The sequence below is a fragment of the Pseudopipra pipra genome, chromosome 6, assembly GCF_036250125.1.
Source record: "Pseudopipra pipra isolate bDixPip1 chromosome 6, bDixPip1.hap1, whole genome shotgun sequence".
Lineage (NCBI taxonomy): Eukaryota > Metazoa > Chordata > Aves > Passeriformes > Pipridae > Pseudopipra > Pseudopipra pipra.
The window spans coordinates 64,329,510-64,357,261 of NC_087554.1; the positions used below are offsets into that span (position 1 = coordinate 64,329,510).

The window sequence follows — 27,752 nt, forward strand, 5'->3', positions numbered from 1 at the left end:
TGATGTTTCTGCAATGAAGATGTGATTCAGATCTCGAAAATCCAGTTGAGCTGCTTCATTATTTCGTGTTTGCCACGCTGAGTCGGGTCTTTATTGCTCTGACATTTTTAATTCCCATCTCTGGGATCTCCCAATATTCACTGATATGTTATTTTTTTTTTTTTTTTTTGGGAGCTTTCATTCATCAGAGCATCAGTGATGTGCTGAAATCCTCCTTCACGGGGCTGCACGAGGGAGCAGAAATAATGAATGCAAACTTAAAGTGGGAAAATCAAAAAAAAAGCAATAAAACATTGGCATGGAAGGAAAGCAAATATATTCATCTTTCCTCACTTCGTTTTTTGCATGATACAGTATGAAAAAGACAATTTAAAAGGAGGTGTTTTACAGATGGAAAGTGTTTCAAAGCTCCCCAATATCGATAATTTTGATTTTGCAGCGGGAGGGAAATGCAGGTTCGTTAGAGGGTTCCTCATTATTCCTTCTCTGAGGTGGAATTTGGGAATTTAAAACATGAAAAGCTGGGAAAAAGGCTGTGCTTGGGGTTCACTGGAAGTGTCCAAGGCCAGGTTGGAGCAAGCTGGGCTAGTGGGAGGTGTCCCTGCCCATGGAAGGGGTGGCACTGGATGGGCTTTAAGGTCCCTTCCAACCCCACCCATTCCATAATTCCCGGATTTTATGCCTCCAGGACAGGTCAGGATGGGCAGGATGGGAAGAACCAAGGCTTGGGAATGCCCTGGAGCTGCACAAGGCTCAGAGAACTTGGGGTGTGAGAGGATTTGTCTCCATCAATGCCCAGATTGATCCCAGAATGGGTTGGGTGGGAAGGAAATTTAAAAATCCTCTAATTCCAACTCTTTCCCACGGGCAGGGACACCTCCCACTATTCCAGGTTGCTCCAACCTGGCCTTGGACACTTCCAGGGATCCATATTCAAATGTGTACCAACTGTATGAAAAGCAGGAACAAACCAGTGAAAAACAGGCTCTTCAACCCTCAACTAAATTCTTTTCCAGGAGAAAAAAAAAATAAAAATAAAAAGATACAGAAAATCTCCCGAAATGGAGACAAGCACTGAAAGGGGGAAAGACAAACACAAAAACAACCCCAAAACCCCAAAAGGCAAATCTTTACAAAAGGCTTCTCTTCTTGTAAGCCTGAGGCAAAACCCTTTTTTGGGATAATAAAAGGGGCAGCTCAGTGATTTCTCTTTGCTCTCTGAAAAGCTGCAGAGCTCCCGAAATTCGGCAGCGCTCCCGCTCTTGGCGTAAAATCAGGGAATTGTGGAATGGGTTGGGTGGGAAGGGACCTTAAAGATCATCCAGTGCCACCCCTGCCATGGGCAGGGACACCTTCCACTAGCCCAGGTTGCTCCAACCTGGCCTTGGACACTTCCAGGGATCCAGGGGCAGCCACAGCTTCTCTGGGAATTCTTTTCAAGGGCCTCCCCACCCTCCCAGCCAGGAATTCCTTCTCAATATCCCATCAAATTCTTTGGCTGGCCAGTTGGATCACAGGGATTTGTGGCCTGAGGAGGTCCAAGGTGGCAGCAGAGGAAGTGTTTGGGAAGCTGGAGAGCAGGGAATGGTGTCCCACAAACTGATCTGAGGCTCATGAGCAGTTTGGGGTGGAAGTGCTTCCCAGTCTGTGTGGGCACATCATCCAGGAGGGAATGGGAAAATGCCCAGAGTGGATGTGGGAACGGCTGGGAGAGCTGGGGGGGTTCCCCTGGAGAAGAGAAGGCTCCAGGGAGAGCTGAGAGCCCCTGGCAGGGCCTAAAGGGGCTCCAGGAGAGCTGGAGAGGGACTGGGGACAAGGGATGGAGGGACAGGACACAGGGAATGGCTTCCCACTGCCAGAGGGCAGGGACAGATGGGAGATTGGGAAGGAATTCCTGGCTGGGAGGGTGGGGAGGGGCTGGAATGGAATTCCCAGAGAAGCTGGTGTGGAGATGGATGGAGATCTGAACATATGTAAGGACACAGATCTGCTGGGATGGGTCCAGAGGAGGCTCCAGGAGGATCAGAGGATGGAGCAGCTCTGCTGGGAGGAAAGGCTGGGAGAGCTGGGATTGTTCAGCCTGGAGAGGAGAAGCTTTGGGGTGACCTGATTGTGGCCTTGCCGGACCTGAAGGATCTACAGGAAAGATGGAGAGAGACTGTGGACAAGGGATGGAGGGACAGGACACAGGGAATGGCTTCAAACTAGTTTAGATGGGATATTGGGAAGGAATTCCTGGCTGGGAGGGTGGAGAGGGGCTGGGATGGAATTCCCAGAGAAGCTGTGGCTGCCCCTGGATCCCTGGAAGTGTCCAAGGCCAGGTTGGAGCACCCTGGGCTGGTGGAAGGTGTCCCTGCCCATCTCAGGTAGCTGGAACTTGACAATCTTCAAAGTCCCTTCCAACCCAAACCATCCCAAAGAATTCAGTTACTTCCAATCCTGCCCAAAAGTAACCCCGTGAGAAGAGAAACAGAAAGATTTAGAATTTGGAAGCTCAACCAGATGAATCACTTCTGTGCTTTACAGGAAGGCAAAAAGAAAAAAAATCCCCCAATATTTTCATTTTGGGTTGATCAAGTTCTGAAGAGTGAACTCTTTAAATTAAAGTGAAGTCCTGGGTGTTGCTACAGAGTTAATGTTCATTAATCAAAATGAAAATAATTACAGAAATCTGTTTTCCACTGAGGTTTCTGCCACCATGAGGTTCATCCTGGGCTAGTGGAAGGTGTCCCAGGTGGCACTTAAGGTCCCTTGGATGGGTTTTAAGATCATTTCCCACCCAACCCATTCCACAATTCCCTGATTTTACGCCGAAAGCGGGAGCGCTGCCGAATTTCGGGAGCTCTGCAGCTTTTCAGAGAGCAAAGAGAAATCACTGAGCTGCCCCTTTTATTACCCAAAAAAGGGTTTTGCCTCGGGCTTACAAGAGGAGAAGCCTTTTGTAAAGATTTGTCTTTTGGGGTTTTGGGGTTGTTTTTGTGTTTTTCTTTCCCCATTTCAGTGCTTGTCTCCGTTTCGGGAGATTTTCTGTATCTTTTCATCTTTTTTCTTCTTTTTTTTTTTCTCCTGGAAAAGAACTTGGTTGATGGTTGAAGAGCCTGTTTTTCACTGTTTTATTCCTGCTTTTCATACAGTTGGTACACATTTGAATATGGAGGTTTTTACTTCTTCTAAATGGGAAAAAGTCACATTATTTGGAGTTTGGTGCTGGTCTTTGTGTGAGGAGGTTTTGATCCCTTTGAGTTGTTCTGAAATGAGTTTCACTCACCAGAGTTGAACCAAACCCTTCCCCTCAACAAAAACAGGAATATAAGTGGTGTAAATATATTTTATAATATAATATAATATAATATAATATAATATAATATAATATAATATAATATAATATAATATAATATAATATAATATATAATATAATATAATATAATATAATATAATATAATATAATATATAATACAGTACAATACAATACAATATAATATAACATAATATAATATAATATATTTTATACCATCCTGTTTCCATCTAAATTCAGATTTTCACTCTTACTCATAATTCAGAAATGGAGTTATAAATGCCTGGGGGTCCTGATTTCACTGAAGGAATGAGGAGGTTTATGGTGGAACCATCAAATCACAGAAAAGAACCTTAAAACCCCTATAATGGACAGGGAAACTTCCAGTGGGGTGGAAAAAAAAAAGCAAGGAATGATGGGAATGAGGGAGGCAGCTCTGCCATGAATAATTCATAGAATTTTGGAGCAGCTCCTGTGATTTCAAGACGTTTTTTACACCCCCAGAAAACAACTGTTCAGCCTGAATTAACCAGCTTTGAAATGCCTGATAAATGTTCCCAGTTCCTCCCTGCCTTTTTTATTCTGATTTTCTGCATTTTTCTTTTCCATGAGGAAAATCTTTGGGGTGAGCAACAGGAAAAAAAACCTGATGGTGGTGGTGGTGATGGAAAGTTGGATTGTTTTTTTTATGTGGGTTCTGAATTGAGAAAATGCTTTGTGAATTCCAGAATTCCTGGTCTGTGCTACATTTTCCAGGGATTTTTTTCTCCAGGTTTGTTTGAATTCAGTTTAGAAATTTGTGAGTTTAAAGAAGGGTTTGATTTGTGGAGATTTTTTGGGGTGGATTCTCCTTTTGGGAAAGGAGCTTATTCCAGTCAGAACTCCAGATGCTTCCATGGTGGAACATCTCTGGTGGGATCAAAGCAGAGGAACTGCTGGTGTTTTGTTTTTATTTAATTTTTAAAATGTCATTTATTTTATTTTAATTTTTTATTTATTAATTTTATTTATTTTAATTTGACACATCAGACTTTCAGCTCTGTATCCAAACCCCTGTTTTAAGAATTCCAGAATTCCTGGTCTCTGCTACATTTTCCAGGGATTTTTTTCCAGGCTTGTTTTAATTCAGTTTAGAAAGTTGTGGGTTTAAAGAAGGGTTTGATTTGTGGAGATTTTTTGGGGTGGATTCTCCTTTTGGGAAAGGAGCTTATTCCAGTCTGAGCCCCTCCTGCTTCCATGGTGGAACATCCCTGGTGGGATCCAAGCAGAGGAACTGCTGGTGTTTAGTTTTTTATTTAATTTTAAAAATGTCATTTATTTTATTTCACTTTTTTATTTATTAATTTTATTTATTTTAATTTGACACATCAGACTTTCAGCTATGTATCCAACCCCCTGAACTCACCAGCCAGGGAGAAGAACCTGAAAATGTGGTTTTTCTCCTCCTAAACTTCATTTTTACCCCTTGTTGCTGCTTTTTTTTCCAGTCAGCTCTAGACAATGGTCTGTTGTGACTTCACTGATCACAATTAAAGGTTTAAATTTTAAAACCAGTTGGGAACTTGAACTGGGAATGTTGGGAATGATCCCAGAGCTTGCTGCTGCCCCAGGAACAACACTGGGGCTCCTGGGCTGGGTTTGATTTGAGTCCCAAAGAGAAAAGGAGGAAAATTATGGGGTTTTTTTCCATGTAGTTGCCTTCACATTCCGTGGATTTGTGCTGGATTGAGTTTGTTTCCTAAAACTTTATTGGCAAAGAGACCTTGGAGCCCCTTCCAGGGTCTAAAGGAGAGCTGGGGAGGGACTGGGGACAAGGGATGGAGGGACAGGACACAGGGAATGGCTTCAGACTCATTTAGATGGGATATAGGGAAGGAATTCCTGGCTGGGAGGATGGGGAGGCCCTGGAATAGAATTCCCAGAGAAGCTGTGGCTGCCCCTGGATCCCTGGAAGTGTCCAAGGCCAGGGTGGAGCAACCTGAGATAATGGAAGGTTTCTCAAAGTAGACACCAAAATAGATGTAAAAAAAAAGAAAAAAGAGGCCCTACATCCCATTTTTCCCACTTTTTCCCCATCATTCTTTGCTCCTGAGGTTTTCTTGGGAAAAGCAGCCTGGGATTGTTTTCCAGCTCCGAGTTTGATCACCCTCACACCTTCCTGATGAAGAGGGACTTTCACCAGGAACTGGAGGGACAGGACACAGGGAATGGCTTCCCACTGCCAGAGGGCAGGGAGAGATGGGAGATTGGGAAGGAATTCCTGGCTGGGAGGGTGGGGAGGCCCTGGAATAGAATTCCCAGAGAAGCTGTGGCTGCCCCTGGATCCCTGGAAGTGTCCAAGGCCAGGTTGGGATCCCTGATCTTGTGGAAGGTGTCCCTGCCCATGGCAGGGGTGGCACTTGATGGGCTTTAAGATCCCTCCAAACTCAAATTCTGGGATTCCATGATCTTATGGAATCTGGAGAACAGGATCCTGGAGCGATCCATGATTTCCTCGTGCTGTGACACCAAGGAATGTTCCAGGTGCTCATGGCAGACCCACCACTCGGGAACCACCTCCAGGTTTTTAGAGCTCCTTCCAAAGCCCCCATTCCTCATCCCAACTCACCTTTTCCCAGCCACATCCCTGTTTTTCCCAGGGCTGGATTTCCCCCTTTCTCTGGTTTAAATATCACTTGAAATGCAGCTGCTTTTTTAGGGCTTGGCACCTTCTGCTGGCCCTGGAATGCTGATGGATTACCTAAAACAGCCCAGGATTTTTCTGCAGTGGGAATTGGGTCTGCAGAGTCCCTAATGGCATATTCCAGAGTTCTGATGGAATTTCAAATAGCCTTTCCAGCATCAGGCCTTCCCAAAATCTGCATTTTCCAGTGAAAGAGGAGCCCAGATTCCTCCTGATCTGCAATTTTCAGGGAATCTGTTCAGGCTCCTTCCATCCTTTTTTCCCTGCCCTCGATTTTTCCTTCATCATCCCATGGAGCAGCAATGAGTTGCTGCAGCACAGGAGCATCCCTGTGGAAATTCCAGGGAAGAGGAGGAGGAGGAAGAGTTGGAAACCTCATTCCATGCAGTTCCTTATGGAAAATTGAAGCTGGAAGCTGCTGGAAACCCCCTTTCCCTGTGGGTATCCTGCCCTGCACTCCTGTCCAAGTGCACTCTGTTTGGGAAAAAAAATCTTTATATGGAATCATAAAATTCCTCTCCTTGGAATAAAGGAGAGTCAGGCAGAGCAGCTGTGGGGAAATTTCTAATGCAGATTTTTCAGGATAAAGGAATTCCTGTGTTGTTCCCATTCCCAAGTATCATTATTAGTAAAAACACATTTAAATAAGCTGTAACATTACCTCCTGTGATGCCCTAAAATACTGGGAGTTGGGAATTCAGAGCAAGCCATGGCTTCTGCTGGAATATAAGAGCATGTGAAGTGTCAGACTTGAGTGTACCCAGTTTTCCCTGGCTCCTGGAGACTCTGGATCAGGGAAAACCCAAAATGTTGTGTGTTTAGCTGGGCTTGGAAAGAGCTGGTGTGTCAAATCATGGAATCATGGAATTGTTACGGTTGGAAAAGACTTTTCCATCATCCAATCCAACCAGGAACCCACCTTTAAGTGGAATTTTGTAGCTTCTTCATGGCCCACCAGGCTGGGAAGGGCTATGGGGAGGCAGCTTTGGGATCTGGAACAGGTTGGGAAAGTGAGACGTGTTGGGATAACGGGGCAGGATCTGCCAGGGAAAATTTCTTTTCCCTGCGAAGGAAAACAGGCAGCAGGGAGGATCTGGATGGGCTGGAACCTCCTCGTGCCTCCTTTGGAAAGCAGGAATATGGCACTGGGAAGGAGGAATTCCATAAGGAATTGAAGTGGTGCTGCCTGGGCTGGGCAGTGCTGGATTGTCCCTTGGGGAAGGTGTGAATCCATGGAAAAGCTCAGAGGAGTGACAGGTGAGCAGGAAAAGTTTCTGCTACAGGAGAAAGCAGGGAAATGATCCATGAGGATTGTTCCTGGAAAAGGCCAGGAAGGCTGCAGGGAATAGGAGCCTTCAGAGGGAGAATTTTGTCCTGAAGGAGAAACCAGGAATTGGCTTAAATGGCAGGAGGGAGCTGGGTCAGGAAAGCAGGAAAAGCTCTTGGATTCTGGAGATGGGCACAGCTGAACCAGGAGTTCCAGGGAGAATCCAGGGCTGGGAATTCCACGGGCACAGCCTGGGAATTCCGTGGGCACAGGCTGGGGGAGCACTGCTTGGTGCTGGCAGTGCCAGAGCTTCCAAAGGGCCTTTCTGTCCCTTTTCCCATCATTCTGCACCCAGAATCCATCCCGGATCAGGGCTGGGATTTGATTTCCTATCAAAACTGTCACAGCCTGAAGTGGCACTTCATAAAATCCTGGAATGGTTTGGGTTGGAAGGGATCTTAAAGCCCATCCCATTCCACCCCCTGCCATGGGCAGGGACACCTCCCACTATTCCAGGTTGCTCCAACCCGGCCTTGGACACTTCCAATGATCCAGGGGCAGCATTCCCTAAAACTGCAGCTCCAGGGAGTCTCAGCTAAACTCTGGAATTATTTGGGATGTGTGTGTGTGAAATGCTAATGAGTCCCTTTTGAAAGCAGCAAATGCCAAGCAGCTCCAAGGCCATTATTTGCTTTATCTTTGCATAAATTCCTCAATGCTGAGAGGAATCTTGGACGTGTTATTTAAGCTTTGGACTCGAATTCCCAAATTCTCACACTGCTCATTTGTTGATTGTGTTCCTGATGGATCCAGGAGATCTCCTGAAGGCACTTAAAAGGGAGTTGGACCCAGTGTGGTGATGGAAAGGCACAGCCCCAAGGGTGGGAATTTTGGGGTGGGAAGGCAGCAAAGAGAAAACCTGGAGGCAAAGGTCAAAGGGAGGGAGGAGCTGGAGCAGGAGCTGGAGGAGCTGGAGCAGATCAGAGACACCCTCAAGTCATCCCTCCCTTCCACAGCTCCACCCATTGATCCCAAACCTAAAAACAGTGGGAAAGACAAAAAAGCCTAAATGTGATTTTTTGGGAGGACTGACACGAGAGAGAGAGAGGAGAAAAAAAAAGGAAAATATTCCTTTCTTTCTCCTCCCAGATTTCCACCTGCAGCCTCCAATCCCACAGGGTGTCCCAGAGGAATCCCTGGGAATGTTCCAGGCTGGGCTGGATGGGAATTGGAACAACCTGGGATAGTGGAAGGTGTCCCTGCAGGTGGAACTGGATGGGCTTTGAGGTCCATTCCAATCCAAAGCATTCCAGGATTCTGGGATTCTATAAATTCCCAGGGCAGGTTCTTTACTTCTCCCAGTGTTTCAAACAAAAGGGTTTAAACAGGATTTGGAATTCTCCTCCCTGGCAAGAATTCCTGCAGCTTTCTTCCATTTTCCTCCTAATTCCCATGGCTATTGATTGGATATATTGGATATATTGGATATATTCAGTCAAGCTCCAAGCAATTTGCAATTTCCAAGTGCAACCAGTGCTGAACACACAAATTTCCCTGTTTCCACCTGCCTGGAAAGAATCCCAGGGGTGGGAATTCTGGGGTGGGAAGGCAGCAAAGAGAAAACCTGGAAGCAAAGGTCAAAGAGAGGGAGTCACTGCAAGAGGAGCTGGAGCAGATCAGAGACACCTTCAAGTCATCCCTCCCTTCCACAGCTCCACCCATTGATCCCAAACCTAAAAACAGTGGGAAAGACAAATGTCTGGAAAGACAAAAAAGGCTAAGTGTGATTTTTGGGAGGACTGACATGAGGGAAGAGGGAAAAAAAAGGAAAATATTCCTTTCTTTCTCCTCCCAGATTTCCACCTGCAGCCTCCAATCCCACAGGGTGTCCCAGAGGAATCCCTGGGAATGTTTCAGGGTGGGTTGGATGGGGTTTGGAGCAACCTGGGATAGTGGAAGGTGAGAACTTTTAGTCCCACCCTGAAATAACTGATTAATATCCAGTGACAATCCCACTGGTGAAAATTAAGCCATGGAGATTAAATAAACACCCAGGGCTGGAAATGCAGAATTCCTGTCAGGCTGAAATTTTTATTTTCATGTCAAGCTCGTTTTCTGATGATGTTTAATTAGCCCTGAATCTTCCTGACATCAGTGTTTTTGAATTAAAGAAAAAAATAATTAATTATTTCCACAATTAATTACAGGGAATTAATTCCATGGCTTCACCTGGCTGTGGATGCTGATTTTTTTTTTTTCTCCCTGACAAAACTCCAGGAAAAATGCCATAAGGTTATTAGATTGCCTTTTATGCCATTCCTGGCCTAAATTAAAGCTGTTTTTAACAGGAGGTAATAGCTGTGGTTAAATCAGATGAGGTTCAAGATAATTGATGCTCTAAATATCCCTGGAGTGGAAAGATAGGTCCTATTAATGGCTGGAAAATTCACTCAGTTTGTGGGGATCTGAATGGAGCAGGAACAGAACTAGGCCTGGGTTGAGTTTAAGGCTTGATGTGGAGCTGGGGTTTGTTCCCAACTGGAATAGGCCTCTCCTGCCAAGCTGGGAACTCCCCTGGAATGTGGTTGGGTTTGGAGGTGACTTCTCCCAAAGGTGAGGAGGGTTTACTGCAGGTCTGGAGGGGTTTGGGGTGGGAGGGCTCGTTAGAGAACCACAAATGGAGAATCACGGAATCGTCGAGGTTGGAAAAGACCTCCAAGGTCATCAGGCTCAGCCTGTGATTGAATCTCCCCACACCCCCAAACCATGGCCAACATCTGCTCATTGTTGGGACACCTCCAGGGCTGGGCACTCCAATCCTCCCTGGGCAGCCCCTGCCAAGGCCTCACCACCCTTTCCAGGAGGAAATTCCTCCTCCTGTCCCACCTGAGCCTCCCCTGGCACAGCTGGAGGCCGTTCCCTCTCCTCCTGTCCCTTGTTCCCTGGGAGCAGAGCCCGACCCCCCCCGGCTCCCCCCTCCTGTCAGGGGGTTGCAGAGCCAGAAGGTCCCCCCTGAAGCCCCCAAATATCCATCCTTCATTTGATCCCCCTTATCTGAGGGGCAAAAGGTGTAGGGAAGGTGCAGCTCTGGGACTTGGCACCTGCAGGGCACCGGGAGAACTGCAGGAGGCACCTCAGCAAACATGGAATGCCAGGATGGTTTGGGTTGGAAGGGACCTCAAAGCCCACCCAGTGCCACCCCTGCCATGGGCAGGGACACCTTTCACCAGCCCAGGTTGCTCCAGCCTTGCCTTGGACACTTCCAGGGATCCAGGGGCAGCCACAGCTTCTCTGGGAATTCCAACCCAGCCCCTCCCCACCCTCCCAGGGAAGGAATTCCTTCCCAATATCCCATCTATCCATTCCCCAAAGAAGCCATTCCCTGTGTCCTGTCCCTCCATGCCTTGTCCCCAGTCCCTCTCCAGCTCTCCTGGAGCCCCTTTAGGCCCTGCCAGGGGCTCTCAGCTCTCCCTGGAGCCTTCTCTTCTCCAGGGGAACACCCCCCAGGTCTCCCAGCTAAGCCAAACTTTGCTCCAGTTTTCCCACTTTTCCCACTTCTTCCTTTTTTTGTGTGTGTGTTTAAAATCGCTCCCACCAATTTTACATCAAGTGCTGGAGGTTAATGATCTTTGGGATCTCCATCCCAACTTCAATTCTCCTCCAAGAAGCTCTTTTGAGCAGGTTTTTTTGGGAAGGGAGGTTTGGATAATGGCAAACCAAATGCCATTATCCAAGGAAGCAAACCTTGGCTGCTCCTTGGGATTTACAAGTGATTTCTTGATTTTAGAAGGGGTTTTTTACAAGCTTTTGGGTCGGATTTTTTGCTGATGGGGGCGGAATTGCTGGGAAGCATCGGGATGGAGAGAAGCAAGACGTGGTTTGGATGAGCCCCTAAGGCTCCTTTCCAAAGTGGACGGGATTTGAGGCTCCTGGAATTTTAGGCTGGCTGGGGAATTTCTTGGAATCAGCAGAAAGACTTCCCTTGTCTGGGCACTAAATATTCTGGGCAGGTTCATTTTCCTCTTTGCCACAGTTTTTGTTGGATTTGTCATCTTCATTTGCCTCTAAGGAGTTTCTTCCACAGCCTCCTTTTTTTTTCACCATCCACTCATTGTTATTTATATCCTTTGCTCCTGGAATTCTTTTTATTCCTCTGCCCCTAAAATGTGTATTTTCTATTCTTTTGGAGCAAAATGCTGCCTTCTTTAGGAGCAGAGATTGTCAGACACTGTGGAGATTCCCACACTGACATTTTTTTAATGGCAAAGAATTTAAGGCTGGAAAAGAAATGGGAGTCTTGGAAGGGCAGAAGGGAAGAAACCTGGCACTTTGTGTTATCATGGAATTCCAGGATGGTTTGGGTTGGAAGGGACCTTAAAGCTCATCCAAACCACCCCCTGCCATAGGCAGGGACACTTTCCACCATCCCAGGTTGTTCCTGGAGTCATTTATGTGTTATATGGGAAGAAATTATCAAATACATATATTATTCTCTATTAAAATGCTTTTATTCTCATTTTAGAGCATTTTAAGTTCAGGAGAAGAGTGTGAGAGAGCAGTGGGGCCTTTACCAACAGCCTCTGCTCTCAAGGCACCACTGTTTGCACTCAGTATATCCAGAATTTAGTTTTTCACAGGGATTTTAAACTTTGTGAGGAGCGTCTGGAAAAATTCTGCCGAAACCATTAAGTGGAAATGGATTTACTCTGGAAATCCACTTTCCTAATTCAGTAATTCCACCAAATTAAGTTTCTTTTCTTCAAAAAAAGCGAAGGAAGGAGCATTAATTAGGTTTGGGATTCTGCAACCCATAATTAGTTATTTAACATGTTAAAAAGCCCTATTTGGAACAATTATTCCTGCGCTTCAGGTGGGCTTTAATATCTGTACCTCCCTCTCCTGGATTGGTTGGGAAAGCATTTTTCCACAGCATAATCCAGAAAAAGCTGCAGCCCTTGGCTTGGCCAGGGGCACTCTGTGCTGGGTCAGGAACTGGCTGATGGCCCGGGGAGTGGTGGGGATGGAGCTGCATCCAGGGGGGATCCATCCCCAGTGGTGTCCCCAGGGATCAGTGCTGGGCCCAGTCCTGTTTAATGTCTTTATTGATGATCTGGATGAGGGGATGGAGTCCATCATCAGCAAATGTGCAGATGACACCAAGCTGGGGGGAGTGTCCATCAGCTGGAAGGCAGGAGGGCTCTGCAGAGGGACCTGCCCAGGCTGGATCCATGGGCTGATTCCAAGGGGATGAGGTTCCAGCAGGCCAAGGGCCGGGTCCTGCCCTTTGGCCACAACAACCCCCGGCAGCTCCAGGCTGGGCCAGAGGGGCTGGAGAGCAGCCAGGCAGGAAGGGAGCTGGGAGTGGGGATGGACAGGGAGCTGAACAGGAGCCAGAGTGTGCCCAGGGGGACAAGAGGGCCAAGGGATCCTGGCCTGGCTCAGGAACAGGGGGGCCAACAGGGCCAGGGAAGGGATTCCTGCCCTGGACTCAGCGCTGGGGAGGCCACCCCTGGAGTGCTGGGTCCAGTTCTGGGCCCTCAGCTCAGGAAGGCCCTGGAGGGGTTGGAGCAGGGGCAGAGGAGAGCAACGAGGCTGGGGAAGGGACTGGAGCACAAGTGCTGGGAGGAGAGGCTGAGGGAGCTGGGGGGGCTCAGCCTGGAGAACAGGAGGCTCAGGGGAGACCTCCTCACTCTCTGCAACTCCCTGCCAGGAGGGGGGAGCCAGGGGGGGTTGGTCTCTTTTCCCAGGCAACTCTCAGCAAGACAAGAGGGCTGGGTCTGCAGCTGGGCCAGGGGAGGGGGAGGTTGGAGATCAGGAAGGATTTCTTTGCAGAGAGGGTGCTGAGCCATTGGAATGGGCTGCCCAGGGAAGGGGGGGATTCTCCGTCCCTGGAGGTGTTTAAGGACAGACTGGATGTGGCATCAGTGCCATGGGCTGGGAACCACGGCGGGGTTGGATCAAGGGTTGGACTGGATGATCTCCGAGGTCCCTTCCAACCCGGCTGATTCTCGGATTCTATAATTCTTGCTTTTACTACGTAAAAAATAGGCAGAAATTAATAAACCCAAGGTTAACTGGTCAAAAAAAACCCCAAACCAATCCCTGCAGTGTCAGAGTGGATTTAACCCTTTTATCCCTTTTTTTCTTCCCCCTTTTTGTGGCTGCTCGTGGTCCCTCAGGATTTTCCACGGTGCTGTGCGAATCCAGAGTGTTCTCTGGAACATTCCGATGCCCCTGGAATGAGAAGGTGGCTCCATTTCTTGATTCAAGTGCTCTTGATTTAATGATAACTCTCTGGAATTCTTTAATCAGCTCTGATTACAAATTCTCTCCCAGAATTTCACCTTCCAATGGACCACGACGTGGTTTGACCTCCTTTATATCTCTAAGGTTTTTTTGGGGGGGCTGCCTTTTTTTTCTTGTGCTGCTCTTCTTATAATTCACTGAAATCTCTTGTATTTAATTAAAAATCCTCTGATGGTGGTTTGAAGAGGTGAGGAACCCTCTGCTCTTTTATTCACAACTTCCTTTCTAAAAAAAAATAACTGTTTCTTCCCCATTTAGAAGTGGGGTTTCTTCCTTTTGTTGCTCTTGAAATTTATTACCAATTTTAAATTTAAATTTTAAACTCTAAATTTAAATTCTAAAATTAAATTTTAAATTTAACTTCTAAATTTAAATTTTAAATTTAAATTTTTTTAATTTATTGGCCAAAAGAGCTCTTTTGTACCTGAAGCCTTTAATAAATTTATTATTCCCTCTCCTTGTTTGAGGAATTAAATGTGTCGTGCCCTTTCTGCCTTTCCCTGCAAACCCACGTCCTGGGTGCTTTTCCCAGTGTTTAAGTGCTTTCCTGCTGCTCTTTTCTTTGGCCTTTTAATTTCTTAATGTTCTTTAGGAAGTGATTCCAGGGATTTCCTCAGTTCAGGGAGTGCTCAGAGCTCCATGGGGGGATCTCAGACCATCCCAGTCCCAGCCTGGTGCTGGTGATTCCTGTTAGGAGTTCATGGATGAGCTTCATTCTGGGGGAGAAGCTGATTTTATTCTTGGGAAAATCCACTGAACTGTCTCCATCTGTGCCACGTGCACATGGAATTGTGTCATGGAACTGTGGAACAGTTTGGGTTGGAAGGGAACTTAAAGGTCATCAAGTGCCACCCCCTGCCATGGGCAGGGACACCTTCCACCTTCCAGGTTGCTCCAACCTGGCCTTGGACACTTCCAGGGATCCAGGGGCAGCCACAGCTTCTCTGGGAATTCCATTCCAGGGCCTCCCCACCCTCCCAGCCAGGAATTCCTTCCCAATATCCCACCTAAATCTCCCCTTTTCCAGCTCAAAGCCATTCCCTGTGTCCTGTCCCTCCATCCCTTGTCCACAGTCTCTCTCCATCTTTCCTGTGGATCCTTCAGGTCCTGCAAGGCCACAGTCAGGTCACCCCAAAGCTTCTCCTCTCCAGGCTGAACAATCCCAGCTCTCCCAGCCTTTCCTCCCAGCAGAGCTGCTCCATCCTCTGATCATCCTGGAGCCTCCTCTGGACCCATCCCAGCAGATCTGTGTCCTTACATATGTTCAGATCTCCATCGATCTCCACACCAGCTTCTCTGGGAATTCCATTCCAGCCCCATCCCACCCTCCCAGCCAGGAATTCCTTCCCTGTATCCCATCTCTCCCTGTCCTCTGGCAGTGGGAAGCCATTCCCTGTGTCCTGTCCCTCCATGCCTTGTCCCCAGTCCCTCTCCAGCTCTCCTGGAGCCCTTTCAGGCCCTGCCAGGGGCTCTCAGCTCTCCCTGGAGCCTTCTCTTATCCAGGGGAACCCCCCAGCTCTCTCAGCCTGGCTCCAGCCCTTGGAGCATCTCTGTGGCCTCCTCTGAACTCTCCCCAGCAGCTCCACGTCCTCCCTGTGCTGTTCCCAGGGTTGGAGCAGCTCTGCAGGGGGGTCTCACCTGTGGGGGCAGAGGGGCACAATCCCCCTCACCTCCTGCCCCAGCTGGGTTTCTGGGCTGTCAGGGCACATTTCCAGCTCATGTCCAGCTTCTCACCCACCAACACCCCCAATCCTTCTCCTCAGGGTCGTTCCCATCCCTATGGAAAGGGAGGATTTCAGCAGGTGGGGTTGTTTTATCTCAGTGCTGCACTCACAAAACCCTCCGAGCCGCTGCTCTCAGGGGACTCCAGCGCTAACCCAGCCTCCTAAACAATTGGAATTAGCTCAGGTTGGTGTCCTGGGATAAAGAAACCCCTCTGGCAGGGCTGTGCCCTCCTCCTGATGCCACTGGGATGTTCTCCTGCGAGCAGCTTCCAACCAGGTGTGTTCCCAACCTCATTAAAGAGCCGAGCAAACCTTTTCCCCGTAAAACCTCCGAGCCTTCCTTACATTTCCCCGCTTGGATTCTTTGTCGATCCGCTGCGGGCAGCGATCAGCCGGAGCCCGGCAGGGTGTTGTTGGGTATTGTTGGCTGCCGAGGTCGCTCGGGCTGTCCTTTTGTGCGGGTGTGTGTTAACAGCCTCCCGGCAGGGCTTTGATCTCCTCCCGACGCTAGCGGAGATCAATGGGAGCTCCTCGGGGGGTCTCCCGGGGTCGCGCTCTCAGCCGTGGGAACAAGGAGGGAACGCGCTCGCTTCCCTTTAGGATGTGCCTTTGGAAGCGCTGCTTGTTTTGTCTGCGCAGCACAATAAACCTGTTTTCAAGAGAGGCAAAGGAGCTGATGTTGGAGCCCCAGGGCACTTGGCTTCCCGATTTCCAGCTTTTTGGAGCTGTTGTGCCTCCACTGTAACGGGCAGAGGGCGGGACAGCTCGTTGTCCTTTCCACGGGAATGCAGGGAATAGATATATGGAATTATTGTTATTCTTTAGGTCACATAGAAAACATCTGAAACCCACCTTGCCAGAGAAGATGGGGCTGCCCCTGGATCCCTGGAAGTGTCCAAGGCCGGGCTGGACAGGGCTTGGAGCAACCTGGGCTGGTGGAAGGTGTCGGGTTGGAACTGGATGGGCTTTAATGTCCCTTCCAACACAAATCATTCCGTGATTCTGGGAATTATAGAGGCTCTGTCCTATGAGGAGCTGAGGGAGCGGGGGGGGCTCAGCCTGGAGAAAAGGAGGCTCAGGGGGGACCTTCTGGATCCCTAAAATTCCCTGGAAGGAGGTTGGAGCCAGGGGGGTCGGGCTCTGCTGCCAGGGAACAAGGGACAGGAGGAGAGGGAACGGCCTCAGGCTGGGCCAGGACAAGTTTAAATTGGGTATTAGGGAAAATTTCTTCCTGGCAGGGGCTGCCCAGGGAGGTTTGGAGTGCCCAGCCCTGGAGGTGTCCCAGGAAGGCCTGGCTGTGGCACTCGGTGACAAGGTGGGCATCGGGCACAGGGGGGATTTCATGATCTTGGAGCTCTTTTCCAGCCTCAATGATCCTGGGATGAAAACTTGTGCTGGGTTAAGGAGATTCTGGTAGGGAAAAGGTCGTGAAGAACGTTGTATTTTGTATTTCAGAATAACTCAGGGGCTGCAGGACTGTCAGACTCAGCTCTGTGCTGGAGCCCTTTCGTCGGTTCCCAGATGTTTGTTTATTATTATCCCGCCTTCCAAGCAGTCTCCTGCTTGGAATGTCTGAAGACAAAGGCAGCTAATTAACAAATGAAAGCAGCCAACTGTGCAGCCCCAGCAGCTGAAATGAGATGATGCAGCAAATAAAGGCTGCCATCCTGCTGGCCTGTTCCCCCTGGAGCTCAGGTGAGGGTTCATGGATCCGTGGAATATCCTGAGCTGGAAGGGACCCCCAAGGATCATCCAGTGCAACTCCTGGACACCCCAACAATCCCATCGTGGATCTCTATCCAAACCACCCAAAATTCCAAGTGTGATTTGAAAAGCCAAGGTGTCCCCCCCTCCAAGTCATTCCCGTTCACTGAGGAAAAAAAATCCCTCTTAATTTATCTCTCTATGAATCCCTCCATTTTCCTCCTGCTTCCTTTAGTCCCAGGACATCCTTTTGATTTGTGACACTTCCCTGATTTGTACAATAGCCACATTTCCTTTTATTCCTTCTTTTCACCTCATCCCAGTTTCCTTATTATTTTATTCTTATTTTTTGCTTAAATCCCTGAGGAAAGCATTCCCCATGAGGGAAGATGACAATATTCAGATTTTTATTGCCAGCCAACAGGAATAGAAGTGGTGATCCAGGGGTGACTGGTGAATTCCTGAGTCAAATCAGCTGGCAGAGCTCTGGGAGAGAAACCCAGAGCTGCTGGAAAAGGCAGAAAAACCTCTGAGCCAGCCCAGGCTCTGCAGGGAGAGTTTCCTTCCCTGGGATGGAACAGGAAAATCCTGGATTTCATGGTTTGCTGGGGTGGGAGCACCTTTAATTCCAGCAAACAGGAGCAGCTCCAGTGATCCCAAGTCCCAGCAGAGACATCAGGGAGTCTGGGGTGGAAACCTGAGTTTGGAGCCATCCAGGAAAACCCTTTTCCATCTCTGATGACACTTTCCTAAAGGACCAGGACTTGCTTGGGAATGGAAATCCTGGGATTTTCTGGAGTTGTCTGGAGTTGGAATGATGCCTTTTCCCAGCCCTTCTTAAATCCCAGATGCTTTGGGTTGGGAAGGATCTTAAAGATCACCCAGTTCCATCCCCCTTCCACTCTCCCAGACCATCCTGGGGGAGATGATCCCTGTTTCCTACTCCCAAATATTTCTGGGAAACTTTGGAATGCAGCCCAGAGAGGATAGAAGAACCTGTGCCACCCTTGTGAGCACCTTCCACCCTGACATTCCCAGCTCTCCTGATTCCCAGCTCCCTCCCATCAGACCCATTTGGATCCCATTAGCTTGGATTCTGTGTTTCTTTGGGATGTGTGCAGGGAATTCTGCCAGTGTAGAATTCCCAGCAGGGACAGCAGGGAGTGTCCAGGGCTGGGCAGCCACTTTGGGATGGAACCCTGAGTTTGGAGCCATCCAGGCAAACCCCTTTTCCATCTCTGATGACACTTCCCTAAAAGACCGGGGTAAGACTTGCTTGGGAATAGAAATCCTGGAATGTTCTGGAGTTGGAATGATGCCTTTTCCCAGCCCTTCTTAAATCCCAGATGCTTTTGATTGGGAAGGACCTTCAAGATCACCCAGTTCCATCCTCCTTCCACTCTCCCAGACCATCCTGGGGGAGATGATCCCTGTTTCCTACTCCCAGATGTTTCTGGGAAACTTTGGAATGCAGCCCAGAGAGGATAGAAGAACCTGTGCCACCCTTGTGAGCACCTTCCACCCCGACATTCCCAGCTCTCCTAATTCCCAGCTCCCTCAGATCAGACCCGTTTGGATCCCCTTAGCCTGGATTTTATGTTTCTTTGGGATGTGTGCAGGGAATTCTGCCAGTGCAGTGCTCAGCCTGCCTGTGCCATCTGGCTTTTGGAAGCTGTTTGGTTCACTTCAGAGCCTAAAGACTGAAAAATTGAACCTAATGGTGGCAGAAACCTCGGTGGAAAACATATTTCTGTAATTATTTTCCTTTTGATTAATAGACTTTAACTGTGTAGCAACACCCAGGACTTCAGTTTAATTCAAAGAGTGATTAATCAGTTGACTCTTCAGAATTTGATCAACCCAAAATGAAAATTTGGGAATTTTTTTTTTTTGCCTTCTGAAATGATTCATCTGGTTGAGTTTCCAAATTCTAAATCTTTCTGTTTCCCTTCTCACGGGGTTATTTTTGGGCAGGACTTGAAGTCATTGAATTCTTTGGAATGGTTTGGGTTGGAAGGGACTTTAAAGATCATCTAATTCCAACCCCTGCCATGGGCAGGGACACCTTCCACCAGCCCAGGTTGCTCCAACCTGGCCTTGGACACTTCCAGGGATCCAGGGGCAGCCACAGCTTCTCTGGGAATTCTTTTCCAGGGCCTCCCCACCCTCCCAGACAGGAATTCCTTCCCAATATCCCATCTAATGGATAGTCAGTAAAGTGAAGTATCAGCAAAGTGTAAAATTGGGGTTTCTCTTGTTCCAAAATGCAGCTGCTGACAGAGCTGATTCCAAAATGGACCATTTGCAAGAGAAAGAACCACAAAAACCAGCAAGTCAAGGGCAGGATTTTAATAATTTGTGTATTTGTGATTTCCTGGGGAGTTCTGGGATTTAAATCAGGGAATTATCTGGGGTTGGTCTCTCCCACATGTTGCTTTATAAAGTATTTGCTTTAATGGCACTGTAAGTTCTGGGTTTTGGTCCATAAAGAATCCTGGAGTGATTTGGGTTGGAAGGGATGTAAATCCCATCCCATTCCACCCCCTGCCATGAGCAAGGACACCTTCCACTGGATCAGGGATCCCAACCTGGCCTTGGACACTTCCAGGGATCCAGGGGCAGCCACAGCTTCTCTGGGAATTCTTTTCCAGGGCCTCCCCACCCTCCCAGCCAGGAATTTCTTCCCAATATCCCATCTCTCCCTGCCCTCTGGCAGTGGGAAGCCATTCCCTGTGTCCTGTCCCTCCATGGCTTGTCCCCAGTCCCTCTCCAGCTCTCCTGGAGCCCCTTTAGGCCCTGCCAGGGGCTCTCAGCTCTCCCTGGAGCCTTCTCTTCTCCAGGGGAACCCCCCCAGCTCTCCCAGCCTGGCTCCAGAGGGGCTCCAGCCCTTGGAGCATCTCCATGGCTTCCTCTGGACTTGCTCCAGCAGCTCCATGTCCTTCTGCTGTTGGACCACAGAGCTTTAAACAGTTTTGTTTTTTTTTTTTAAAGCCTCTTTATCAACTTGAATATCAATTAGCAACAATTCACCCAGCCATGGAAACCAGAGCTCTGCAGAGCTTCCACCAGGGATCAGGTGGCTTTAAAAGCAGGGAATTTGGGAGTTTCAGACAATCCAGAAAACATCTTTTTAACTTTTGATACTTTTAATGCTTTTTATCCCTTTCAGCTCTCACAAAGCTCAGCCTCGTGCAAGAACCCAGTGAAACCTTTGCCTGGCCCTGCCCAGCCTGGATCAGTGAGATCTCCAAAAAAACTGGGAGCACCATTTTGCCTCCTATTTGTCAGCCCTGCTCCTTTTTGCTTTGTGCTGCAGCTGCCGGGATTTTTCCAGCACTTAGGATGGAAAAATATTCCACTTGGTTCTGCAGTGCGAATTTTCCATGAATTGACCATTATGAAATGCTTTTGGCAGAGGACTTTGCTGCAGTTGGATTCCCAGCCTGGAATGCTTTGAGGTTTTCCTTCTGCTCTTATCCAAATCCATCCCCTGGCAGAGCCCAGTGCCTGCTTCTCCCTGCCCGGGCTGGATCAGCTGGAAAAGGACTTGGGACAAGGGATGGAGGGACAGGACACAGGGAATGGCTTCCCACTGCCAGAGGGCAGGGGGAGGTGGGATATTGGGAAGGAATTCCTGGCTGGGAGGGTGAGGAGGCCCTGGAATAGAATCCCCAGAGAAGCTGTGGCTGCCCCTGGATCCCTGGGAGTGTCCAAGGCCAGGTTGGAGCAATCTGGGATGGTGGAAGGTTTCCCAAAGTAGACACCAAAATAGATACAAAAAAAAAAAAAAAAAAGCCTTACATGCCATTTTTCCCACTTTTTCCTCATCATTCTTTGCTCCTGAGGTTTTCTTGGGAAAAGCAGCCTGGGATTGTTTTCCATTGGCACAGGGGCTTCAGCTCTGAGTTTGATCACCCTCACACCTTCCTGATGAAGGACTTTCACCAGGAACTGGAGTACCAGGATAATGGGAATGGCTTCAAACTGACAGAGAGTAGGTTTAGGTGGGATATTGGGAAGGAATTCCTGGCTGGAAGGGTGGGGAGGCCCTGGCACAGGTTGCCCAGAGAAGCTGTGGCTACCCCTGAATCCCTGGAAGTGTCCAAGGCCAGGTTGGAGCAACCTGGGCTGGTGGAAGGTGTCCCTGCCCATGGCAGGGGGTGGAATTGGTTGATCCCTAATATCCCTTCCATCCCAAACCATTCCATGATTCTATGACCCAGCATGGACCTGTTGCAAGGGACACAAACAAGTGGTGCCATCCCAGCTCCTGGAATCCTGGAGTAATTTGGAGTAAATTAATCTGACAGGACCTGTTGTCCCACCCCCTGCCCACACCAGGGCCAGCTTTAGGTCAGCTCAGGTTGCTCAGGGCTGTGTCCAGTCCAGCTTTGAGTGTGTCCAAGGGTGGCATCCTCAATGACAAATTTTGGGTCTTAGCACTTACATCATAGGAAAAAACCCTATTTTATCATGGGGGATTTTACAGGGGGATTAGGTTTTGGATCTACAGATGCAACAGGTTACAGAGTATACACATGCAAAAGGGGAGAACAGAATGAGTTTATGCAGAGGTCTGATAACATTAGAGCACCTGTTCCTTGGCAGAGCATTCCAAACAAGTGACATCTGGTCTGTCCCTCAAACAGAGGTTTTTTCCCCAGCTTTTGTGACTTGAAGTTTTTCTGTTTAAACCTGGCAGTTTCTTTCCTCATATCCAAAATTTGGAATCCAACAATACCCCCCAGCAAGCTCACCTTTCAGCCCAGTTTTAGGTTTTGAGGGATTTTGCTGTGTCTGATTTTATCACAGAATCCCAGAATCAGCTGGGTTGGAAGGGACCTCCGAGATCATCCAGCCCAACCCTCGATCCAACCCTGCTGTGGTTCCCAGCCCATGGCACTGATGCCACATCCAGTCTGTCCTTAAACACCTCCAGGGACGGAGAATCCCCCCCTTCCCTGGGCAGCCCATTCCAATGGCTCAGCACCCTCTCTGCAAAGAAATTCTTCCTGATCTCCAACCTCCCCCTCCCCTGGCCCAGCTGCAGACCCAGCCCTCTTGTCTTGCTGATGGTTGCCTGGGAAAAGAGACCAACCCCCCCTGGCTCCCCCCTCCTGGCAGGGAGTTGCAGAGAGTGAGGAGGTCTCCCCTGAGCCTCCTGTTCTCCAGGCTGAGCCCCCCCAGCTCCCTCAGCCTCTCCTCCCAGCACTTGTGCTCCAGTCCCTTCCCCAGCCTCGTTGCTCTCCTCTGCCCCTGCTCCAGCCCCTCCAGGGCCTTCCTGAGCTGAGGGCCCAGAACTGGACCCAGCACTCCAGGGGTGGCCTCCCCAGCGCTGAGTCCAGGGCAGGAATCCCTTCCCTGGCCCTGTTGGCCCCCCTGTTCCTGAGCCAGGCCAGGATCCATTGGCCCTCTTGTCCCCCTGGGCACACTCTGGCTCCTGTTCAGCTCCCTGTCCATCCCCACTCCCAGCTCCCTTCCTGCCTGGCTGCTCTCCAGCCCCTCTGGCCCAGCCTGGAGCTGCCGGGGGTTCTTGTGGCCAAAGCTGAGTGAAGCCCTCTTGAGTATTTCCCACCATCAACTCAGAGGGAGAGATGAGAGAATTAATCCCTGGACTTGGTGATGTCTGCCTGGAAATCTTTCCTGTGGGAAACCTTCTCTTCCCATCCAAATCCCAGGAAAAAATGTTTTGCCCTAAAAATCGCCGCCGGTTCATCCGCTCCTTTTTATTTCCTCCTGCACGAGTTGAAGGCATAACCCCCCCCTTTCCAAATGCTGCTGGGATTTCAAATAACCTTTAAACCAACACTGAGATCTCATTAGGAAATGCCAACCTCATTTGGAGCACCGGTTCCACAGTTTGCTCCCGTGACATTAAATTAAATGTTTCGTCGGGTAGGACGAGGGTAACATTTACTTAAAATCTGTGCCCCCATTACGAGGTATCATTGCTTCAATTATTGCAAATTCTGGAACATGTTTTGCTTCTAATTAATCAAGAGGCTTTGCTCTTGTTATGCAAATGCGAGTGGAGCAGCTGAAGAGTAATTTTTTAGGTGGGAACTGCTTTTTGCTGGGGGGGGGGTTGATGAATTCCAAGCTGTTCAGTTTGTTAACAGTGGTTTTCCCTTCAGCCCAAGGGGCTCACAGTTCTCAGGAAGGGACAAAATCCCAAATTTTGTGAGAGCTGCTGCACTCATGGACACCTCACACAACATCCTGTGGGAGTTCCAGCAGGGTTGGAGCAAAATGCACGTGATGCTCCCCCCAAAAACCACTGTCCTTGTTTTCAGGGATGAGAGGAAAGGGCCTCAAGTTCCACCAGGAGAGGTTTAGGTTGGATGTCAGGGAAATTTCTCCGTGGAAAAGGTTGTTAAGTGTTGGAACAGGCAGTGGTGGAGTCACTGGGAGTGTTCAAAAAACCTGTGGATGTGGCACTGGGGGACAGGGTTTGGTGGTGGTGGGTTGATGGTTCAGCTGGGTGATCTTGGAGGGCCTTTCCAATCAATTCTGGGATTCCATGGGTCCCTACCTTTGAAGAGGGACTTGGGTGTGTGGGTTCCCTTTGTCACATGAAGACTGGAGCACCTTGTTCTGCATTTCCCTGGATTGTGGCCTCAAAGAAAGGGAAATTGTTCTCTCATTTGTGACTCACACCAGACTTTGCAAAGCCAGGGTTAAATTTGTGAGTGATTAAATCAGTCCTACTCAAAACAGTGTTGAAATTTTAGGGGAAAAGGGTTCTGAGGTGATTTCAGTCAAGGCTGAGTGGGAATGTGGTAATGTGGTGCTTGGAGATCCCACCTGGAATGCTGCATCCAGCTCTGGGGCCCCCATAAAAGAAGGAGCTGTTGGAAGGATTCCAGAGGAGGCACAAAGGTGCTCCAAGGGCTGGAGTCCCAGCTTCTCTGGGAATTCTATTCCAGGGCCTCCTCACCCTCCCAGCCAGGAATTCCTTCCCAATATCCCATCAAATTCTTTGGCTGGCCAGTTGGATCACAGGGATTTGTGGCCTGAGGAGGTCCAAGGTGGCAGCAGAGGAAATGTTTGGGAAGCTGGAGAGCAGGGAATGGTGTCCCACAAACTGATCTGAGGCTACTGAGCAGTTTGGGCTGGAAGAGCTTCCCAGTCTGTGTGGGCACATCATCCAGGAAGGAACGGGAAAATGCCCAGATTGGATGTGGGAACATCTGAGAGAGCTGGGGGGGTTCCCCTGGAGAAGAGAAGGCTCCAGGGAGAGCTGAGAGCCCCTGGCAGGGCCTAAAGGGGCTCCAGGAGAGCTGGAGAGGGACTGGGGACAAGGCATGGAGGGACAGGACACTGGGAATGGCTTCCCAGTGCTAGAGAGCAGGGAGAGATGGGATATTGGGAAGGAGTCGAGTGGTCATTTGGAGTTTGGGTGTTTTCAACCAATATTTAGGAAAAATATCCGTCGCTTCCCTGGTTGTGTTTAATTTTCCATCTTTAATATAACTGTTCCTTCCGACAAAGCTCATCACAACCCCCCAACTAACAGGAGTCTACTCACTCCTGGTGGAGTAAAGCCCAAATTAATTACCTTGGAGCACTCACATTCCAAGGAATCCTTGTTCCTTCCCTCTCTCCATCCTCGAATTCGGCGCCGGGGCTCTCGTTTCCTCGGAGCTGCTGCGGCGGGAATAATTATATGATATCTGTCTTTTAATCAAGAGGAGTGTGTTCTAAAGCCTGTGATGAATTTACCTTGCTGGAAGTTAAATGCCTGTAACTAAAAGAAGGGGAATGTGCATCAAATTGCTGGATTAAATTGTGGCTCTGAAGGGAAAAACAGCTGCGTGCCCGTGATCGGTGCGCTGGTGGCTCCTGCCATTAGGATGCAAATCAGGCTGTCTATTTATTTCCAAAAAGCTTCATAATTTCGTCTGAAAGGCATAAAAGAAACGAGTAGTAAAGCTGAAAAAAGCAGCTGAAAGCAGAGGAGTAATGGGAGCACAATAAAAATATGATTGGCATTATCCTGCGTGATATCGGAGATGTTATTGTGTCTGAAAAGCACGAGTTGGAAATGCAGCTCCGTTCCAAGGGAGTCTTAAAGGGGGTTTAAAATGAAGATTAAAATTCTAATGAATTTAGGAGTTTAGGACTCCAAATTAAAACAAGCTCCAGAACTGAATTTTGCTGCAAAACCCCTAAAATTTGTGGTTCTGTTGCCTCTGTTTTGCTCTCGACTTTTGTACGCGAGCGTCCCGTCGGAGACTCAACTAAAGCCTGACTTTATTTTACTTTGTCTTCCTGAAAGAAAATCAGATTAAATTTAAATTCCACTTGAAAACAAGCTCTAAAACTGAATTTTGCTGCAAAATCTCTAAAATCTGTGTTGCCTCTGTTTGCTCTTGACTTGTATATAATGCAATGCGTGTGCTTCTTGTCACAGACTCAGATAAAGCCTGACTTCATCTTGTTTTGTCTTCCTGAAAGAAAATGAAATTAAATTTAAACTCCACATGAAAACAAGCTCCAAAACTGAATTTTGCGGCAAAATCCCTACAATTTCTGGCTCATGGAGCTGTGTTGCCTCTGTTTGCTCTTGACTTGTATGATCTTCCTGTTGTAGACTCAACTAAAGCCTGACTTTATCTTGCTTTGTCTTCCTGAGAAATGAAATTTAAAACTCCACATGAAAACAAGCTCCCAAACTGAATTTTACTGCAAAATCCCTACAATTTGTGGCTTATGGAGCTGTGTTGCCTCTGTTTGCTCTTGACTTGTATATAATGTGATGCACGATCTTCCTGTCGTAGACTCAACTAAAGCCTGACTTTATCTTGCTTTGTCTTCCTGAAAGAAAATGAAATTAAATTTAAACTCCACATGAAACAAGCTCCAAAACTGAGTTTTGCTGCAAAATCCCTACAATTTGTGGCTCATGGAGCTGTGTTACCTCTGTTTTGCTGTTGACTTGTATATAATGCGACACACGATCTTCCTGTCGTAGACTCAACTAAAGCCTGACTTTATCTTGCTTTTCTTCTTGAGAAATGAAATTAAATTTAAACTCCACATGAAAACACGCTCCAAAACTGAATTTTGCTGCCAAATCCCTACAATTTGTGGCTTATGGAGCTGTGTTGCCTCTGTTCACTCTTGAACATGATGTGATTCATGTGCTTCCTGTCGTAGACTCAACTAAGCCTGACTTTATCTTGCTTTGTCTTCCTGAAAGAAAATGAAATGAAATTTAAACTCCACATGAAAACAAGCTCCAAAACTGAGTTTTGCTGCAAAATCCCTACAATTTGTGGCTCATGGAGCTGTTTTTCCTCTGTTTTGCTGTTGACTTCTCTATGATGTGACGCACACGCTTCATGTCATAGACTCAACTAAAGCCTGACTTCATCTTCCTTTGCCTTCCTGAAAGAATATCAGACGAAATTTAAACTCCACATGAAAACACGCTCCAAAACTGAATTTTGCTGCAAAATCCCTACCATTTGTGGCTCATGGAGCTGTTTTTCCTCTGTTTTGCTGTTGACTTGTACGTAACGCGACGCACAATCTTCCTGTCATAGGCTCACCTAAAGCCTGACTTTCTCTTGCTTTGTCTTCCTGTCTCTTCCCAGATTTGGATGATCCCATAGTGACAGTCCACCAGAGCATTGGGGAGGCCAAGGAGCAGTTTTACTATGAGAAAACCGTGTTCCTCAGGTGCGTGGCCAACTCCAACCCGCCGGTGCGGTACAGCTGGCGCCGCGGGCAGGAGGTGCTGCTGCAGGGCTCCGACAAGGGAGTGGAGATCTACGAGCCCTTCTTTACCCAGGTAGGAATCCCAGGAGGGAATTTTGGCCTTTTTTAGGCTCTGGAAAAGGGTCCCTGCCTGATTTGTGGGGATGGGAACGTGGGGGATGCCCTCGAAGTAATGACGTCCCGAGCGAACGCAACCGGTTGTTGTTAAAAGACTTCCTGATATAGATGATGGGTTTATTATTTCGTAAAACATATTTTTTTGTGGTAAAATTGTAAAATAAGAAGTTTTGGAAGGATATCTCTATCTGGGGAGGCCTTTTAAAGTGATTTTTCCTGGCTGCTGCAAGCCCAGAGTTGACCCCTCTGAGTTGACCCCTGAGTTGACCCCTCTTTCCCCATCCTTCCCAATCCTACATGAGGATTCCACACACAAGTTGCTGCCTAAAAAACTCTTGGTGAAGGCCAGGGGAGGTTTCTATGAAATATTTGGGAAATGTTTTTCTTGGAAAACATTGGAAGAGACTGCCCAGGGCACTGGTGGAGTCCCCATCCCTGGAAATGCTCAGAAAACCCGTGGATGTGGCACTTGGGAACATGTTTTAGTGGGGTTTAGTTGATGATCTGAAAGGTCTTTTCCACCCTCAACCATTCCACAATTCCAAACTCTTTGGCAACTCCCCATAGTTGTTTTTTTTATTATTTTTTTTCTGCTTTTGTTGTTTTTAAATAGAAATTTTTTGTGCCAGAATTCCACACCTGAAAGGGGAGGTGGCAAAAATGAGAATTAGTGCAGATCCTGCCTGATGTGTGGGGTGGGATGTGGGAATTTTTTATTGATTTATTTTTTTGATAGTTTTAATTGTTCATAAAATTTTAAAATAAGAAGTTATGGGAGGATTTGCCCATCTTGGGAGGTCTTTTAAAGTGATTTTTCCTGGCTGCTGCAAGCCCAGAGCTCTGAGTTGACTCCTGTTTCCCCGTCCTTCCCAACCCAACACGGGCATTCCACACACAAGTTGCTGCCTAAAAAGCTCTTGGTGAAGGTCAGGG

General features: G+C 48.1%; 1 protein-coding gene across 1 annotated transcript in view; it reads left to right on the forward strand.

Annotated features, from left to right (window-relative positions):
• MDGA2 (MAM domain containing glycosylphosphatidylinositol anchor 2) overlaps nucleotides 1–27,752 on the forward strand; it is a gene marked incomplete at its 5' end in the record, with an annotated part of 311,527 nt that overhangs the window by 120,062 nt on the left and 163,713 nt on the right. The window contains 1 exon segment of the mRNA XM_064660078.1: nucleotides 26,579–26,775. Coding sequence (XP_064516148.1) covers nucleotides 26,579–26,775 — 197 coding nt within the window.